Source organism: Passer montanus, unplaced genomic scaffold, assembly GCF_014805655.1.
Source record: "Passer montanus isolate IOZ18808 unplaced genomic scaffold, ASM1480565v1 scaffold20, whole genome shotgun sequence".
NCBI classification, from domain to species: domain Eukaryota; kingdom Metazoa; phylum Chordata; class Aves; order Passeriformes; family Passeridae; genus Passer; species Passer montanus.
The window spans coordinates 5993874-6014423 of record NW_024366592.1 but is presented as its reverse complement, the minus strand read 5'-3'; the positions used below and the strand labels follow the sequence as shown (position 1 = coordinate 6014423).

Genomic DNA, 20550 nt, shown 5'->3' with positions numbered 1-20550 from the left:
GACAGTTCTTCACCCAGTGTACTGGGAACCTGCTCATCCCACAGCCATGCAACTCCACCCTGCTGAGAGGGGAGTACACAAAGCCTTCCTTCAAATGCAGAACAACTATACTCACCACCTTCCCTCAATCCATTATGTGGGTGATCTTACTATACCATATATACTTACTATACTATCAGGTAGCAAATTAAATGGGATTTACCTTTGTGGCTGTCTGTGCCCAATGTCTGCATTATTCTTTAAATGCCTTTCAATAATACCCAGTATTAACTTTTTCCTCATTTTTTCCAGCCCTTCTCTGAGGGCTAATGGTATCAGTTACAAAACCTGTAACTTCTAAGTTGTGCTTTGATGCTGGTTTTTACCCTCTTCACTACAGAGGCATAATTGTTCTTTGCCTCCTTTCCCACCCTCCCTGCCTCCCATCCAGCATATGCCATTGCACAGTAAACTGTGCCTGTACAGCTGTTTTGTACAGAGAGAAAAAGAAACTAATGTGTTGTAACACATTATAAATAACAAACTAATGTGGTGCATTTGCACAAAGGATTTTGCTGGTGTATGAGTAAAAAAAACCCCAGAAGATTATCCTACAACGTGACCCAGCTGTAAATGTCCCATGGACACATGGGCAGACATGGGCACTGGGGCTCTGGTCCTAGTAGCTAAGTAGTGAGGAGACACTGCTGAGGTGCAGTGGTTTGAAGTTTGGTGTCTTTTGATGTTTAAACTCTAAATGTCTATTGTTACAAATCTGACAGCTCAGTCAACTTTTTCTTATCCTAATTTAAAAGCTTTCCAGTCCAACTCCAGTGTATAAACAGAAAAAAAGTATCAGTTGATTTGCAATTTTTAGAAGTGCTGTATTTGTGAAAAGGCTATTCCAGTGTCCCCTCCTGTCTTTTCCCCTCCCACACAAGTAATTTTTTCAAACAAAGGAGGAGAATCCATGATTCTGCTCCCCCTCCCATCTCTGTCCCCACGCAAAACAATGAAACCCCTTTGGAAGACCTCCTCATGCTCAGAGCCTACGCCCATCCCAAGTGCTGTTCTGTAGATGTCAGCAGAGTGTGAGTCATTCATAGCTGATGTGCTCTTACCATGGACTGCATTTCTGGTTTCGGCCATCAGGCTGTTTTTATTGAGATGGCACTTACACACACCTTGCCACAGATCCATGGGGCTCCTGCTACACCCCTGTACTCTCAGGATGTGTGGCACACTGAGAGGTTGAGGTGAACCAGGAGCAAGGCTGGAAGCAGCCCTCTGTCACGACTTCAGCAGGGTAAGAACCCTGTCTATCCTCATTCCAACAACACTCGATGGCTTTATGGGCCTAACCAATACAGTGGCAGACAATGTGCCTCCCAACAGTTTAAACATTGCCTGGCTTTTCCTCAGAATCCTGAAGGGGAAGAAACAAACCCAGCAGCTCATAAAGTCACATACAGCCCAGTTGCTAAGGTAACCCAGCTGATAAGAGGCCAATAGATAACACCAGGCACAGGACTCAACTGCCTTTAGATTTCAGCATGCTGTGGACTAGTGAACAAGTCTTCAGTCCCAGAGCTGGTACAGAAAAAGACATTGGGAGCTGGAAATCTCAGGGACCTGCTCAGCAACATATTCCCACTCACAAGAAATATCCAGAATTGTATGAGTGAGTTTTAAGTGAGTGAATCAAAAGTGAGGTAAATACCACCATGTCATTAGCTTAATCTGGATGTTTCTAAAACAACCTCTATGTGATAAAGGTTAAGATGAAACCAACCCTGTGATAGTTGGATAGTCCCATAACTGCCTCTTGCACCTTGGGGAAGTACCTTTTACAAGATATCAAAGCCCTAAAATCCTTGATAACAAAACCTTTGCAATCTGAGATTCATGGGGAGTAGAATTTCCAGTCTGCAGAAGGGCTAATTTGAGGTGCCCCTCTTGATTTAAACTGCAATTGTGTTTTAAAAAAAAATGGAGAGAGAGAGAGAGAGAGAGAGATAGAGAAAGTATCTATTTTCACCCCACAGGCAGAGATATCCTTGGAGACAGTTTGTGGGGAACCAAGATTGACTACTGAACAAAAGTAAGCCATACATAGAATACCTGCTTGCTAGGGCCCAAGTTAGGACTTGACTACCATAAGTGCTGCTGCTTTGAATGAGCAGTTCTAGTAGGGAAAACTCTCTCTTACGCTGCTCTGCTGAACTCCCCTTTTGAGGGGAGTTTTTAATATTTTTCATGTTTTCACATGCTGTTGACTAGATGACTACTGATGTCTGAGTTTCTTAGTTTATCCTTTCCCTGGTGTATTCACAGGGGATGCAAACCTGCTTCTTGGTCATCTCAACATGATGTCCTCCAGTTCTGACAAAGTTATGCAAAAGACTTGTGCATATTGTGTTGAGAAGATAGCTAACCACAATTTTCAAAATCAACTCTAGCCAATAATGAATAATATATGTGACCTTAATGAGTAATATGAAGATACTTTATGCCTCCGGCTTTGCTAGAAAAGTGTTAAATGGCCTTAGATTAAAAGATAATAAGACCTTCAACTTGAAATCCTTTGCTGTAAAAGGGAAAGTGCTTTACCAGTAAAATTAATATTTTGAAAAATGGTATTACATAAAAAAGTAGGAAATATTAGTCAGCCAGTGAGTAGAGGTCATTATTTTGTCTGACAGAAAGTCAGAGCTTTATTGATTGACCTCCTGAAAAGAGAGTATTTGTGTACAGCAGCAAGCAAAAACATTATTTTCTTTCTGAGCACCAACTAATTGCATGCTGCATTTAAAAACACATTCCATCTACAAGTAAACAGATTCATGAGGCTGTTAGGTGTCTTAAGGCCAGGGAAAATTTTTCTGCAATACAAAACATCTGAGCTGGGAACAGAAGATGTTCTGGAGCACAACCTAGGGTTTTAGTCAGCAGCCTACCAGGCTTCCCTAGCAGCTCCTCATCACTATCTCCCCTGAAAATCACCTGCATGCAAGTGGTTAAGCCATAGGAAGTCAAGGCTCTTCTCACCAGGGTAAACAGTTGAGTACTTAGCTCTGGCATTGGACTATTGGTAAATCTTTTCACTGCCCAACCCATCAGTCATCCTCATCAAGAAAATGGAAGTAATGCCAGTGATTCCTAAAAAGCCCCTTTAAAGAATATATGTGCATTGATGTACATTTGCAGTTTAAGAGCCACGTCTCACACCTTTCATGGTCTCTCTCACACTGAGGTGGCAAGCATGGCTGGTCAAGCACCTCCATGCCAACTATGTCAGTAAAGGTGAGGACACTGAGATGAAAAATACATTTATGATGACATAAAAAATAAAACACATATTGGAAAGAGCTGAGAGATGGGTGGGAAGCAGATAGAAAGCTACTTTCTTTCTAGGGCTCTCTCACACTGAGGTGGCAAGCATGGTTGGTCAAGCACCTCCATGCCAACTATGTCAGTAAAGGTGAGGACACTGAGATGAAAAATACATTTATGATGACACAAAAATAAAACACTTACTGGCAAGAGCTGAGAGATGGGTGGGAAGCAGACAGAAAGTTACTTTCTTTCTAGGAGGCCTAAGTATGCTGCCATTGAATTCAACAGCTCCAGTGAAGTTGCCTTCACGCATGAAGCACAGGCTGTCTAAATGCTTGGTAGTAATCCAGTTTGTATCACCTTTAAATTAGCTGTGAGCTTTTTAGAGGGTGTCTCTACAGTTCAGGGGCCATTACAATCCAACCAGAGAAGCAGGAGCTTGTGCCTGTACAGCAAATGAGGCATGTGAGCTTTTCCAATTAAAGCACTTGGGCACTGATGGAAGTACATTGGCCAATTTATCAGCAGAAATCTAATCAATCTAACCATGAGCTCTGTAATTCCCCAACCTTGGGCCATAAAATACTGCCCTCATCTGAACCAAATACTTGAACACACTCCAGGTTTTTCTGGCATTAAATAATTCACCAGCTATTTCAGGTATGCCACCCTTGCTTGTGGGTCTCAGCCAAAACATGGGCCTGCAGTGAAAGCACCTAAGTCTGCAGGTTTGGCCTTTGGATAACATTTTTCATGGCTACACATACTTGCCAAGCAACTGTGTTAGGCCCAAATTTCCAAGGGCTTGGGCTCTGTTGCCCTGCAAACAACATAGGGATAGAAAGGACACGGGAATTATTGGGGCTGGTGTCACTGGACCCACTGCACAACGTGCAGAAACCAAAGATTCCCAACTATGTAAGAAAATTCCTAAGAGAAAAGAAAAAAATTACCACTTTCTCTTCATATTTTTTCTTACATTTATTTAAGACTAGGGTTTATTCTTATTATTTCTGGAAAATAAAAATTAACTGCCTTGATCTCCCAACAACACTTTCTGGGAAGGAAATGTCCAGTGATGCGACCAGTAGGGTATTTTCTCTGCCATAACTTTATATTTATTAACTTCCTGAGAATTTTGTGGGTAATAAAAATCAAAAGGATTTGATCAAATGTCAGCCTGGCAAAAATGTCAGAGGATTAATTTCTGTAACTCATCTTTCTGTTAGCATGGTCCTTGCTGTGCTTGATCTTGACTAGATAGTACGATTTGTATCTTTGGAATTTGAAGTGGCAAATCTTAAGAAAACAGAAAATCTTCCTCATTAAAGCTGAGGCAGCACCACATCTGTAACAAATTTAAGGCATGTAAGGACAAAAAAGAACAAGGTGTTTGTAGCTCTGTGGACATGTGTAATACCTCACAGGAGCTGGGGATCACATCAGGTCACTGCTGACACAACTGCATGGAATCTTTCTGGGTGTGGTGTGTATTTACATCTCTCAAAAGAAATTGGTTACTGGGGCATTCAGCGTATTTCTGAAGTGGTTGGATTCCTCTTCCCCCTCTCCCTATTTACAGTTCCCTTTGGAGTACAAGAAACATTTTCTGTAACCTCAGCTTCCTGATTCAGCTGCTGTGATGTCAGTTATTTACGATAACAAAAGTGAGACAATGCCTGTGGTTTGTGTGGGACAAAGCCAACCTCGTTTCTGTAAAAAGGGACAATCCTGCTGTGAGAGGCCCAGGAAAGGCTATGAAGTAGGACTCTGAGGTGGTATTTCATTAGTCCTGCCAGCTTCATAATGGGCTTCACACTGCATTATTTCAAAGGCCACTGACAGAATGTGTCTTCATTTCCGTAGGATTGGACACTAATGTGAATGGAACTCTTGGAAAACTCTCTCTTTGCAGAACAAGGCTTCAGAGATAGGTATCTTGGGAAATGAATGGATTGCTAGGGGGTGGAGAGGTACTGAGTGTCAGGATGCAAATGTTTCAATAGCAATTACACGTTCTGTGGTCACAGGCAAGTCATTCTGCACCTCTGCTTACTTGTCATGAAACTCATTTATTAATATTGCACTGCCTAAGCCACAGATGCAGTGAAACTTGCACAATGCCAGTAAACTCCTGATGTCACAGAGTAGCAAGAGGAAAGAAGAAACCCTTAAAACGAAGCATGGTTAGTTATGAATGAAGAGCAGCTTTGGTGTAGCCTACAGAATGTCCCTTACCTGCTATCCTGCCGATCGGCATCGCGTGGTCCTCGGGAGGGGAGACAGACACCATGATGTGGTTCATATAAGCTAACTCTTCTCGGTGGGACAGGTTGATGGGCTTGATGTCCCTGTGCAGCCCATCGTCAGACAACCTCGGTGGTTTGAAATCGGAGTGCCTGGGGTTCAGTATCAAAGGATGCATGATAGGGCTGGGCATCAGCTGGATGACCCTGGTGTTCTCCTGGCGCGGGCTGGAGGGCTTCTGGAGCACCTCGGAATGAGGCGGGCAGTGGTTGTTTTCTACTGGGGACACTGAGAGAGGATAGGGCTCCTGCTGGCTGTTCTCATGCTGGTGCCTTGTCCCTGGCATCCTGTCGGCCGGGGACAGGTGACGGAGGGTGCTGTCCATGGGGGACTTCAGCGGCCGCTGGTCGGGGTCTGGCGATGGACGGTGGTTGTTGGTGATGGGTGACCGCGAGCGATGCAACAGTTCAATGGTTGGGGGGTTGTGGTGGACTGCTTCTGCAGAGGGCCTCGAAGGTCTCTGCACAAAGCTATCTGTGGAGAAAAAAAGAGTACCCCAAATACAGATTGTCTATATTGTGATCGAGGTATAGGATCTACTGCTGACAGCTTGCAAATGGTTTTTATTTGTGTGACCTACAGATGCCCAGTAAAGTTCTGCATAAATGCAGATAGTTATTATTTCTACACAGAATGAAAACAGTGAAAACAATGTCCCTCCACCACCATGTAAAAACAGTTCCTTGGGAAACACACTAAGAGAAATTCCATTTTGAGGAGCTGACTGAACACCTATGAAAAAAGTAAGCTCTGATATAGCTGTACTGTGTTTCTGCACAATTTTTTTGAAGTTTTTCTCCTGCATTCATGTCTCTTGGTGTCATTCCTCTTACTACCATGATGAGCACTTTAAGGTAGAAGGGAAAGAAAAAAAGGGAAAATGTCTCCAGAAAAATACTGGGTATTAAATTTTAGATGGTACAGGCTTAGGTCAAGGTAGAGAATAACTCAGTCTGAAATATGAACTGGGGTGTTTAAAAAAACCCTACTGGTAGGAAGCTCTTCATGAAACCCTATATTTTATCCCTGCCTTACTTTTAAGAGCATGTTACATCTTCATAAGGACATTTTCATCTTCTTTTATTTAGTCTGTAGTGTCTTCTGATGGATTGCCCCATATAAGCACTTACATGTCTTCAGCAGGAGGACTTCTAGTATGAACTCACTTTCCCAGCTGTGATGCTTAACAGTAGTAGGGAGATAAATCACTAACACATCTCACAAAATTAAAATTTTTGCCAGTGCAAACTTTCAGGTTAGCTAAGGCCATCAATTTTGACTTGGGAAACTACTGACAAAGAGGAAAGTACCAGCAGAGCTACAGTGACTAACAGGTTTTTATCAGAAAAAACAAAGATCAAATTTCAGTGCTGTTTGTTGAAAGCCTTGGGTGATAAGAGAAGGAAACTTCTGGGTACGTGTCAACAACTGAAACAAGCAGCTGCCTATTGGAGGCTGCCTGTTTGTTCACTCCATTTTCTCTGAATATGAAATTATTCTCTTCCTCTCTTGCCAAGGCAGTGACACCTGTTTGAAAACCCTGCTGAGGTGAAGACTAAAGGGCTCCTGCTGCTCTGGAACCCAGGCAAGCATCAGGAGATGGATCAGCACATACCCAGGGAAAGGCCTGAACAGGAAAAGCTCAAGTCCTGAGAAAATGGCACGGTAGTGCCAGGCAGTGACATAGCATCTGTACAAGAACACTAAAGTCTACAGGAAAACCTGGAATTTTAGGCAGAACCTACATTGCTCTAGAATACTTATTAAACACACCTGTGGTCCCAGACAAGAAAAATGCATTTTTAGGGCTATCCAAGATACTCACAGTGGAACAGCTGGAGGACATGAAACTCCAGAGCTATATATTGTTCTTGCTTAAACCCAAACAGTTTTAAATACAACCTGGCCAGCAAATGTGGGACAGCCCAAATGAAGATCAAAGAGGAAAAATTTACAACTGTACCTACCCCCTGTGGCTGTCTTTCCTTAAAGTCCCCTTTCTTTGCCACAATAGAAAGAAAATCAACTCCCAAATTTTATTCAGTGTCTTATCATCTAAAGACCATCCACCCCCATCACTGTACATTCAAATGCACTGTGCTCATTCTTGACCTGTAAATAAGACCACAATATTCTGTTGTTTGTCCTATTTATTTAATGTCTTGGCTGGAGGAAGCAACTAACTTTAAAGTAGAAAGGAATGACCTGGTGTGCTTATCACCAAGCTCTCTGAAAACATCAGCTGGCTCTGACAAACTCCAAACAGAGGTGTTCCTACCTGTCTGCTTCCAAACCATGGTGATACTGAACCTGGACAGAGAGGACAGAAAGTAGAGACCAAGGAACTCTTGCAAAGGCAGGAAGAGGAAACACCACAAATAGATACACACTAATGATTCACTTTCCTTCAAGATCTTTTTCTTGAAAGAAAAAGAATCCCCTCATGGCCAAAGATGCTGTTTGCCATAAAACAATTCCAACTCAGCTCTAAGCAGGATTGCTACAAATGACCCTGACAGAATAAAATCCTCATCACATTCATTCTTTGGCACATCTGGTGATTGTAAGTTGAGCACATATGGTATATAATTTCAGGCAGCACTAGATTCACTCTGGATCTTCATTCCAAATGAGCAACACTCTTTTCTTGAAGACAAAGCTGTGAAAGGAAATCCACCTCCCAGGAAATTTGCTGACCTATCCATACAGGGATGGGTGGGGCTGCACTTTGGGAGTGAGCAATTGCTGGCATGACAGTCCCAAAGATTGGCACTCTCTGCTCACCCATGGAAGAAGTGCAGAGAATGACAGTGTAAGCTTCCTGCATGGCATCCCATCCAGTGACTCAGAGCTCTGTCAGAAGGACCACTGGAGATGAAGGTAATTCACTTTCCATTGCTCATCCCTCTGCAGGGACAGAGCCCATTCCAAGCCAATATCCTGAACTGCAGTCAATTGATTTCTAACAGCCAAACCCCCTTTGTTTAAGCCTAGTAAGAAACCACTAGAGGGAAAGCATTTAAAAGCAGGATCATGAGTATAATCCATTAGGAAACAGGCAAAAGAGCCAGAAAATGGAAAATATCACTGGAGTAAAGAGAGATTGTAATAAAGACACATCGCCTGTGAAGTTTAACCACTCAAAATGGGGCCAGGGTAAAATCTGTCCCCAATGTCACAGTCTGTGAGTTAGCCTGGGTTAAGTTCTGCTCCTCGCATTCATTCTCCTTTTTTAAGTAAGTTGTATTTTGCTGAGGCAAAATGAAAACTCAATTGTGATAGTTTCTCTCAAGAGACTTAGTGAAACAGGAGGAAGAAGTAATGTCAAAATAAACAAATTCACCTGCCTGCAAATTTTTGGCACAGAGATTTTTTGATTGCTCAGTCTTCTGGCAGGCAAGCTGTAGTTTCTTTTGCTTATTTTGAAGTTCCTCTCACATCAAACCAAGAACTAATTTTTGTCATTACAAAGAGAAGTTTTAAGTAATAGCACAGAGTTCTGTATGAAAAGCAGTGCTGCTAGCAGCAGCCAGAGTATTGTAAGGAAGAAATCTAAGTTGTTTCTTAATCACTAGATTGTAAAAGACATATTTTTTAAATGACGCATGAAAGGCCAACTGATCATCCCTGTGAAATCCTCTCTGGTCAAAGTTGCTCCATATGTTAAATGCAGGAATGTCTGAGAGAGCAGCTAGTATTTCTGTTTGAAATTTAGAATGGGAACACTCATGGGTGAAGGCCAAGCTTGAGGAAAAGATTTTACTAATGGTCTGAATACAGTGGGCAACAGTCTCTTGCACAGCTCTGCCAACTGAACCTCAGCTAACCTGCAATATTTACACAGCTGTGTGGAAACACTTTGGAGTGTCCTTCTTCCACCTGCTGCTGTCCTGCTGTTGGCTTAGTCTCAGGGTTTTGCTGGTGCCTTTTGACTCTGGATACCTCAGACTGGCCACAGGCAACTTGTACAGGTCTGACAGCACCCCTGAATCTTCTCTTGCAATCCCACGTTGAATCTTGAAGGAGATTCATATCAAATAGAATAAGCACACCTTTTCTCCAGTTAGCAGAGGCCAGGGTGACATCCTAACTCGCTTATATTCTCTTCTCCTGTTTACTCAAAAAAGGAGCAATACTACTTTGTCCTAGATTTTTTGATTCAAAATTTAATTCATTTTTAATTGAAAAAAATTCGTTCTGCCTGATGCTTTTGTGGAAAAGACCTCTGAAAAAGCTTAAGTTTTATATTTTTCTATGATATACCCAAGAAATCCAAGAAGTACTTCCAGTATTTGCATTTTTAAAGAATTAAAATCTCAATTTTCCAGTGAAAAGAAGTACACTTCCATTTTGTAGTAGAAGAAGCCCAAATATGCAATTCCACAAACTTAACTATTCTTTTTTCATCACCTCTGATAGTCATAGTACGTGAGCACACTACTAGACCTAAGGAAGTAAATGTGATAGTAAAAATGGGAGAAAACCTGCAGAAGCCCACTTCTCTCGCACCAGAAATTGCTCAACCAGCCCAACAGCTGAGCAATGTGATGGGCTCAGAGCCAGAACTCTGGCATGGTGTTCTGACAGACTGCCAGCTGAAGTGACTGGGAGCTGGATATGCCCCTCTGAGGCTGCCCTCCCATGCTCTGCCAACAACTGCATTTAGCTGCATCTCCAGGAGACTAAAAGTCCACAGAGTAGCTTTGTCTACCTAACTGGGTGTGAGGAAAAATGAATCAATAGGGTCAATAAAATGCTCTGCTTTTTAATCTGTATCTGACATAGCTTTTAAAGGTGCTTTGGAAACAGAACAAAATAATAGAAGATAAATGGAGAAGGGCTTGTTGACTCACTAGACCATTTGATTGCTCCAAAGCTATGGAGACAGAGAGAGGAGAGCAGCTTTATTTAAGTAACTCCGGAGCAAGAAAATGACATAATTCCTACTCGCCTCTGTAATGGCAACTCCTGTAAGAATGAGACAGAGTTACCTTCATCATGATTCTGGTGCAATATGACCTCTGGCTGAGCATGGATAGAGTTCCCAGGGTGGAAGAAGGGTGTGAAGAGCATACGAGCTTTCCTTTGCTTCAGGATATGCTGAAGGAGCTCATACAAAACATCACCTGAAAGACAAACAGCAGGAAAAAGGAAATGAACATGTAAATAACTGATGAGAAGACTCATTTAGCCATCTGATGCATGAATTCATGGCTCCTGGCTGCTATTTTCAGACCCAAAAATGCTAGCAGTAAAATCCTGCATTTCACTGCTATGCAAAGTTCTCCTCAAAAAGGAAAAAAGGCAACATCACACCTCTGAGTGTGACTGTGGCAACACAGAACAACATTCCCTGGCACCATAATTGCTGTATCCTTCCTTAACGGAACATAACACCACAATATCCAGGAGACCAGTGGACTAACTGCTTATTTTGTGCCTTTTATAAATTTCATCTTGTATTGGTGACCTTATTCCAACATCTACACCAAGCACATAAGGTACTTTTGCATTTGGTCTGGTGTAACTGGTTGCACATTTCAAAGTGAAATTGTGCATCACAGGGTAGGAAGTCTCTTGGCTTTTCATTCTGCCAACTCTTTTGTTTGTCACTGCTCATATTACAGAGAAACAGGCTGCAACAATTACATATTATCTGAAAACCAAGTTAGTGAAATTTCACTTAAGAAACCTTAGGTTTTCAGTGAGTTTTCTCAAACATGGGGTTTTTTTAATAGTTTAGTTTGAGTAGTTTCTATGAGATTGTATCATTTGTCCCTTGTCTCTGTAAATTGCCAATATTGTAATTTGTGGGCAACTTGAGTTTCTCACTGTGAAACAGTTATAGCCACACTGCTTTCCATAGTTCAGTTTCCTCTATTTTTAATATCTAGGCTGCTTTTACTGTCTCAGCAGTGACTTTAGGGCATTTTTAAAAGGTGATTGCAATATCTGAACACCTAATTAAAAACAAAGCCTTGAGCACCCAGTTACATGAAAGTCTAAAAACTGATTTTACCACATAATTTCCATCACTGAATGCAACAGTGGCATAATCATAAATAACTAGTGCTGTAACACTCGGAGCAATAAGGCAGCATATTTGTACCTCTTTTGATTGGCTGGACAGACCAGTGAAAACATCCGTAAAGCTGTCTGTGTTTTTGGGTTGTTTTTTTTGTTGTTGTTGTGTTTTTTTACCTAATGAAATAGCTAAAACTTCTGCATCACCCAGATGCAGCAATGTTTAGATGGTGAAAACTGTTTTGTACTCCCTCCCTTCCCTGGGCAGAACAGTGTTGGGGCTGGGAGCTCCTTTCTTGGCAAGACTGTGGGAGTGATGCCCTTCTCCTGCTTTAACCGTGAGGGGAAATGATACAGCTTTCGTGTGGCCTCAGTCTGGAAAAACTTAATGCCTCTGTGGCAAACATTATTTCACAGTTCTTAAATTTCATGTACAGTTAATTCTGGGAAATGCTGAGCTAATGTCCCTTTACCTACAGTTATCTCAGCCTTCAGGGACTGACTCAGATAACCTCCACAAGGTTTATTATCAGTGGGGAATACCTGGAGGGAAGGAAGAGACAAAATGCAAGGGAGGAGGCCTTTAGCTGGGTTATTTCGTTCCAAATTCAGCTTAACCTTCTGAATAAAGTGAGATTTTGCAAGTCAAAGGCTCTTCTCTGGGAACACTCTATTTCCAGCCTAGAAACATTTTTAATCCTGCTTATTTCAAGTGCCCTCACAGCACACAAGGGGAAGAATAGGAACATAACTTGCAGGCAGGAAGGGGAGTTGCAGACAACATACATAAAGGTGTCCCTTGCAGTCCTTGCCCACATCCCTGCTTTCAATACTCCTTTTGCTTCAAGCAGGGCTAATTTTTACACTCAAAGTGGTATACCAGAATTTAAAAAAAATTTTAAAGAAAGGAGACATTTCTAGGCATTAGTTTTCACTAATGTATTACAGTGACAACAGACATTAATGTTTGGGCTCTTCTTCCATACAAAATTAATCCTGGATTTAAAGCACATGCTTAAAAAACTGTACATACATTAAACACAAGCAACAGTTTGTGAGGCAGATTCTGCAGGAGGATGGCTGTGGAGAGTGGCCAAGCAGGTTGGTGCAGAATCAGACCCACAGCTTGATTATCAGCTGGATCCCAGCAGCACCAGCTGTACTCCTGCACCCTCTGAGCCTTGTACTGGAAGCCTCCTCACAGCAATTCTGTCACCACTTGGTCCAAGCTCTTTAATCACCTAGAGTGATTGAAGTGCAAGCCTTTATATTTAACAGGAGTACCTCATGTGGTCACAAAAAACAAAGCTCACAACTCATATTTAAACATCCCTGACAAAGGAGGGCAGAGGCTTACTGTGACTGTATAACTGGAGCAGACAGACCACAGGGGATACAAATACAGGCAGGCAACACACACATTTCTGAATCTCCTTTGTGAGTAAATGAAGACATAATTTGAGCAATAGGCAGATTGATTCACACACCTGTGTGTGCTGTGCTGAGGGCTGGACTCCAGCACGTGTGAGAATATGGTAAAGCAAAACCCACAGGGGCTGGTAAATAGAGGCAAAGTCCCCAAGGAAGGAGTTTTGCAGACACTTTTAGCATCACCTCAGCCAAGACAACTGGAAGGCAAAATGCTAATAGGGGCTGCTTAAAGAGGCTGGAGCACTTGATTGACTTGCTGCTGTAGTTGGGTCTGTGAACAGATACGCCTTTACAGGGAAGAGCTGCAAGTCATAAAATGCTGCCAGAGCAGCTTGCCTTCTCCGAGCTCTGCAGGGAGTTTTAACTATAAACAGGTTGGATGTTTGGGTTTGAATTTGCATTCAAATATGCCTACAACTCACGTGTATCAGGATTTCCTTCTTTCTTTGTTCTTTTCGTCCTTGCCTCAAGTGTCTCTGTCCTCCCTTTACCCTGCCTTTCCCAGTCCACCTCAGCAAAGGTGACCATTTCCTCCTCCGACTCTCTTCAGCTTTTGTTGCAGCTTCCTCTCTCTTTGCAATCACAGCTTCTGTAAACAATCCTCACCTGAATGAGGGGACCTGTATCGAAAGTCCTCTTTGGTCAGGAGCAGCAGGGCTTTGCCGTTCATCTCGAAGGTGTTGCTCTCAATGGGCCTCAAGGAAAACTCCTTCTCTGCCCAGCGGAGCCACTGCGCCACATCCTCCCTGCTCCAGTAAACCGGCTGCAAACCTGGCCAGAAAGAGACCACAGCTCTGTTACCAAACTGACACAAGGCACAGGAACACAGGCACACATCACTGAATCCCCCCTTTCCCCACAGCACACCCTACAGAGTTCTCAGGGGAGAGGGCAGGAGAGCAATGTCATGTTGGTACAGGATTACTCTAAGCACTGGATTGCGAAACACTTTGGCGTTTTGGTTTATCTGTGACATATTGAGAACCAAGAACTCAATAGCCTGAAGAAAACTCACAGGACATTATTTCATTCCAGGTTTCCACTGTGCAAAAGGATTTTCTTTCACATGCTCCTTCAGATGTGCAGAGCAAGCAGCAGAAGTCCTTGGTGCCATCTATCCTTGGTGTGTATCCTTTCACAGAAGAGAGCTGTGCTCTCTCTTCACACCCCTTGTACATTCATGGATCAAGAACAATGAAAAGTTGTCAAATGCAAGACAGCCATGGCTTCTCTCCAGGTGACTGGGGTGGGGTCTGTAAGGAAGGGCAGCTTAAATACAGCCCCTGTAACAGTGTGATTATCAGCACACGTATTGTTGAGAGAGGTGTATTCACACAGGCCCACCCCTCCTCCAGGTGCCATTACATGAGCAGGTGCCATTCCCACACTGGAGAGGAAAGCCAGAGCCAAGATTGTGCCACCTTTGGCACTGCCTTAGCCTGTGCTTCCTGTGCAGCAATCAAAAATTACCAATGTAACTAGGTCCATTAGGTAAGAGGGCATACCATTTTTCAGTAAAATAGTAGGGGTATTTGGTTTGGGGACAGTTTATATAGCCTAGGCTATTGTGTTTACTCACAGAGGCCCAACCACATTACCATCAAAGACATTTTGCCTGCTATCTTTATTGGGCCCAGGCAGAGAAGCTTGGGAGGTATGACAATTCAGTATCTGTTCTACACACAAATTTAAAATAGCTTCCTTCCCCTGGAGAGAAAGCAGCGTGGTGAAGAGCTGTTTATACCCAAGTAGAGAGATTATCTCCAACCCAATGGGCGATAAAAGCTTTATTTTCCTTTCCCCCTCGTGAGATGACTCATTGTTTGACTTGCTACAAAGCTTACCCACTGTGCATAGGAACATAAAATTTGCCATATCAAATTTGCCATATCTGATCAGATCTCTGGTACACAGCCTCTGGCAGCAGCCAATACCTTGTGCTTCAGAGGAAGACGAACCTCCCTTCCTTATACTGCACCTGGCTGATTGTACGCTGCACATGGGAAGAAATTTCCTTCCTGGCACACCATTCTCTGAGATCTGATTACCCTCCTCCTACCAAGCACTAAAAGAAGCCTGAGAGAGTTGTACCACTCTTGTTTTGGTTTGGTTTTTACTTCTTTAACAGATAGGCAACCCTTTTATTTCTGTTTTAGCAAGAGGTAACATGAAGTGAATTGCATTCTGCTGCTTTGCCAGATTCCCAGACAACGGCTTTGGAAAGTCCCAGAGCCACAGCTGCATACAGAACTGAATCTCTGTAGAAGAGGAATTGAGATTGTGCCTGAGAAAGGGTCAGAGTTGACCTAAGGAAGGGATGCCTGCATGGCCATAGCAAGAATTTCCATTAGCTTTCAACTGTAGCATACTATTGTACTACAGAAACAAGTAGTAGCCTTTAATTATTTACAAAGCAAATTCTCTTCCCCCTATGAATTAGGGTCTGCTTATTGAGGTCAGAGTTTTCTGCAGGACCTTTATTTTTGAAGAGACTAGGGTGAGGTGTAGATTTTCTCAGAGACATGGAAACTGTCACCTAAAATGCCAGAGTGAGGTTCATCTTCTGCTGAATAAAGGGCTATTCCTGCAGAAAATATGCTCCAGACCCCAGGCTATTGCTGTAGCTAAAAGAGAAAGGTGAGACATGATGCAGGCAGACCACAACATATGAAAGGGTTTTACAAGAGCATCTGAGAAGTGCTTGAAATGCTTTTATGTGATTTCTTTTGCCTCCCTCTTTGCCATGCCATGCAAGCAATAAATTGCCCAAAGGAGAACTGCAGTGCATAAATCTAACTGGCCTTCTGATGTGTACTTCACCTGATGAGGCATTAAACAAAAGAGAACATCACTGTGAAAATCAGGCTGACAAGGACTGAGTTGTACCATAACTTCAACATGAGGTGCATGCTCCCCTATAGATAACACTGTAATAAATAAATGACTCCCTGTACAAACACAGATCAACACTTCCCACCTGCAGGTGACAGTACATTTTTGCCTTCTGTTCAATTAGTACAAAAGTACCGTGTCCAAAGGAAGCTTTAGATTGATGAGTGCTAGACCCAGAACAGCCAAATAAGTTACACAGACTGGGACAAACCCCATGAGCTGTGCTGGCAGCTCTGAAACAGACCCAACACTTCACACTGCAAATGAGGTCTCTGCTGGGTTTCAGTAGCACCTCTGAAACTTGTGAGAAAAGCCCCAAAGTAATATGACCTAGGACCACTTGGCTTGAAATTACTGAGAATCAGCAAGCAGCCAGTCTAATTCAGTTTGGCTGTGGCTAAACTGAGTGGGTGGATGTGCCACATCACTCCACCCCTGGGGTGATCCCATAATTAAAATACTTACATTGTGTTTGGAAACCATAAGGTGCCATAAAATAAGTAAACTGCTTTTCCCTAGATGGATTTCTTATTCTCTCACTTCCCTCCCTTCCTGCCCTGCTGCTTTCCTGGGAAGTTAGTTTCTCAAAAAAACATGCCCCCACCACATGCCCATTTGTTTTGTGAGGCTGAACCAGTTCACTCACAGGAGGCTTTTCTAGGGGTGCACAGCAGTGTTGCTAAAAAGTGCTTCAGAAACTGTCATTCAAAAACCAATTCTTTTATGAGCAGTACAGCATCTACTAAACTTGAATGCCACCTTCTTTGACCCTTCTTAAGAAGAAGTACTTGGTTTTGTGAAAACAAGGTCATGAGATGGTTGGCTTTGCAGCTGAAGGGATTTTACAGCACAGTGTACACTGCTATCAGTAGGTAATGAAAATGCTTCCCTGTACTGTCCATGGAAGAAAACCTAATCCCACTTATACTATTTTTCTTCTTTGGATGCTGTTTCTTATTTTCCTCTCTCCATCTTCTTTTATTGTCATGCCCACAGTGGAGGAAAATGGGCTCTTTTTATCTCTCTGGTTTTATTCTCTGCAGAAGCTAACAGCACTGTCTTTAACTAACAAAGATATTTACCAAGGAGAATAAAGTCAGGAAAACAAGAGCTGTGTTGCAAAATGAGGGCAGAGTTTTGTCTGTTGAACTGACTGCTGAAATCAGTGTGAAATTTTTGCTGCTTTCACTAGGTGCAGATCAGACATGGGGGATGCTGCCTTTGTCCCAGCCTGCCCTCTTGGTGGACATGGACTTCCCAGGGTGAATTCTGACCTAAGAGTCAGACCTGGCTGTGCTCCCATCTCTGCCTTTGCGCCTCTGCTTGAAATCTGGCAAGCTGTCCCCATCATGGTCTCCCTATCTGTGTAGTACAAAAATAAACAACAACAAAAACTTCTTGAACTCAATAGCTGAAAGCAGGTTAGACAAAATCAAGCAAACCCTCAAAATCTGGCTCTATGACATCCAGCGTATTCTCTGTCTTCTGTCAGTTTCCAAGCATCACCTCCAGCAGAGTAAATACAGTAATTGACTGACATGTTTATAAACTGACAGCTTTACATGCATTAAACAGGAAGCAAAATCCGTGCTCACCTTTCTAACACTGCAGGCTGATGCACTGGTGTCTTAATGGATTATCTACTTCTGCAGCATACTCCTCACCTGAAGCCCTGGTTCTAACACCTGCTACTCTGGTGACCTTATAAATGACGAGGACAATCAATTCTCACACTGCAGGGCACAAGCTGGTAACCATCCCGAGTGCAGAAGAAATCCACTCTTTGCTCCCTTCTATTCTCAAGCAGCAAAGCAAAGTGCAATGGAGAGGGACTGATGGGGTAATTTACACTTTGAAGTAGCCAGTAAACCTGTTAAGCACCAACAGACATGGGCACAAACAGGAATGTACTGGTCTGTTGGACAGTTTAGGCTGATGGTCTCTGAAGAGTTCACTTCAACAGAGAGCCCCTCAGGAAACTGAAGCATGGTCAGGCTTTGAGATGGGAAAACAGAGCGCCCTGCTCAGACAGTATCACCTTTGCACTTAGAATTACACAGCCAGCAATATTTTCACCTGACCACAGACTTTGTTTTTTGAACAGATGTAGCCAACCTTAAATCTTGCAAAGCACTTGCACTCAGCAACCCCTTCTTTGGTTTGGAAGACAGAGTATGCATTTTACAGTATGAGTTGCTATGTTCAGTGAATGCAACAGATACACCTAAAACGTGAAGTATAAGGTACCACAGGCTGTTTTCACCTTGACTCATTCTGGAACAATCTGAGGACACAAATCCAATGTAAAATGTGATGCACAGTACCACCGAGAGCTGCTGTTCTGCTTCAGTTTCGAGATGAGGACACAGGCACAGGACAGCACGCACATGGAAAACAGCATTCATAGCAAGTTTTGTCTGACTTTTTGTTCCACTTCAGCTATGCTCTCCATCCTCCCCCTGGCAGGCAGGATGATGGTGTGAGAAGGGGCTAAAGACAAACCTCTCATTTATCCCTGCTTTCTGTAGGGCAGACAGAATTGTTCACACTCCCACGCCAAAAACTACTTAGCATGGTTGGGCAAACAGCAAGGGGCCAGTGCATGCAAATCAGCAGCTGGTTTCCAAACACCCAGGGACAGATACATCATCACTGGCAGCATCAGAGAGGCCAGCTCCAGTCTGTAGCTACTCTGAGCCTTTAGTGGGAAAATGGTGCTGAAGAAGTTCAGAACACTGCAATGTCTCCTATCAAGTAACTCTTTAGGAACTGATGCTCTCTTTCTTTGTTATTGATTAACAAAATGTTTCCTTGTTAGCTGTAAAGCACAATACGTGCCTCTGCATATGCTAGTGTATGTCATGCAGGAGAGGTGAATGAGGTTATGTTTTGGTCTTAATTTCTGTATAGAGGCAACACAGTCTGGAAGAAAAACATATGATTAGATTTAAATCTTTCAGGTTCTGCCAAAGCAACTTTTTAAGGTCCCTTCCCATCTCACATCATTGTTTGGAATGCTGGACTACCAAAATGCAAAGAGGCGTCATAGTGCTTTGCCAGTTAACATCTGAAATGCTCTGAAGTGCAAATTGCTGCACAGCTGCTTCAAAGATACTGTTTCAACATTGCTATGGTGCTGTGTGTGCTGCTCTCTGGTTCCCTGTTTGAAGACCCTGATTGCTGCTGCAGACCAGGGGCCCTGCTCTGGTGTGTGCTTGGAGGTGACAGAACCACCACCACCACCCTGCTCCCCAGCAGGGCAGGGCTGAGCTCCACAGCAGTGTGGGATCCTGCTGAAGGGCTTTCCAAACTGAGGCACCAAGGTCCTCCTGAGGCAGCAATTCTGTACTTTCTCTGCTGGGGCTGCTGCATCCATCTCTGAACCCAGGTGACTTCCCTAAAGCACCCAGAGTGCACGGCTGCTCTTCAGAACTCTCACTTCCGTGGAAGGTAAAGGCAGGAAGGTGAAGATCTTGCTTTCTCAGGAAGTCTTTCCAGTTCCTCAGAGGTAACAGAAATCTGTGGCATGCCTAGCAAATCCCATGCAGATGGAGAGTGTAATTAAGTGCCCTTAGGGACTGTTCTGGGGTTAGCATGCACGTGGAAGATGTAGCCCTGCCTCAGGGTAAATCCTGCACTGCTGTTACGAGCAGGGGACAGAAATCTGTGCAGTGATGTGCCTGACCACTTGCTCTTTCCAGCAGGCAGTGGAGAAGCAGTGGCCATTCACTGCTGTTGGCTTGCAGGGACTGCCTCACCCTACAGTAGAGAGCTGGCTCTGCACTTCCCAGGCCCAGAGATAAGCCAAGGTAGAAAATGAAGAAAAGGTTAATCCTGGCTAATCCTCAGAGAGAATTATTTGGGAGGTGAGTATGAAGTGATACAAAGGAAATGCACGGCAGCAGATAAAAATGCCCCTTTACAGGTCTTGTTGAGGAAAAAAATGATTGGATAGGGAGCACAGGAGTTATGGCAGGAAAAGAGACCACAAGTGAGGGCTGCACATTCTTTAAGAAGATCTGAAAGTGCCTGTAATCAGAATGACAAGGCTTTGAGGAGTCTCCTGCACTGCTGGGAACAGAGGGCAAACCAGCTTTTTTAGTAGTAATCTGAAATAAAAGGCACAGGCTTATTTCTCCTGGTGTCCTGTTGAACAAGGTATTAGACGTAGAGCACAAGGGCAGGTAATGCTCTGTGCACTGTGCCTGTTCTGGGGCCTCCTTGTGTGCAGACATCTGCAGAAACCAACCCAGCAAAGCCCTGCCATGGGTTTCTGCCATGCTGACTCTGCTGGTGTGGTGCCCTGTGACCCAGCCCTTCTCCTTTCACTGTCTGTACAGAGACCCTGGGAAGCTGACACATCTGAATCCCTCAGGGCTTTGGGGTCATAAAATAAATAAAATTACTCTCCTAATGCAGCCTTTGGAAAGTCTGTAAGAAACATATTGATTGGAAAATGCTCGATTAGGACAAGCTCTCATACAGGGAAATAAATCTTTTCAACTGCCCACACCCTGTGCCAAGCTCAGCTTCCTGGAAGCAACTATGGCCCTTTCTGGAACTGAGGTGAAAATCCCATGT

At 43.4% G+C, this 20550-nt stretch overlaps 1 protein-coding gene across 3 annotated transcripts in view; it reads right to left on the bottom strand.

Moving 5' to 3' along the window:
- ETV6 (ETS variant transcription factor 6) overlaps nt 1–20550 on the bottom strand; it is a 125556-nt gene that overhangs the window by 18239 nt on the left and 86767 nt on the right. For 2 of the 3 annotated variants that reach the window (XM_039708144.1, XM_039708145.1), the window contains exons 3-5: nt 13684–13848; nt 10614–10748; nt 5554–6096 (exon numbers count right to left, since the gene is read on the bottom strand). In XM_039708144.1, the coding sequence (XP_039564078.1) occupies nt 5554–6096; nt 10614–10748; nt 13684–13848 (843 nt within the window). Of the gene's footprint in view, nt 1–5553; nt 6097–10613; nt 10749–13683; nt 13849–14092; nt 14115–20550 lie in introns of those variants that run through there. The other variant, XM_039708146.1, reaches the window with a different exon arrangement.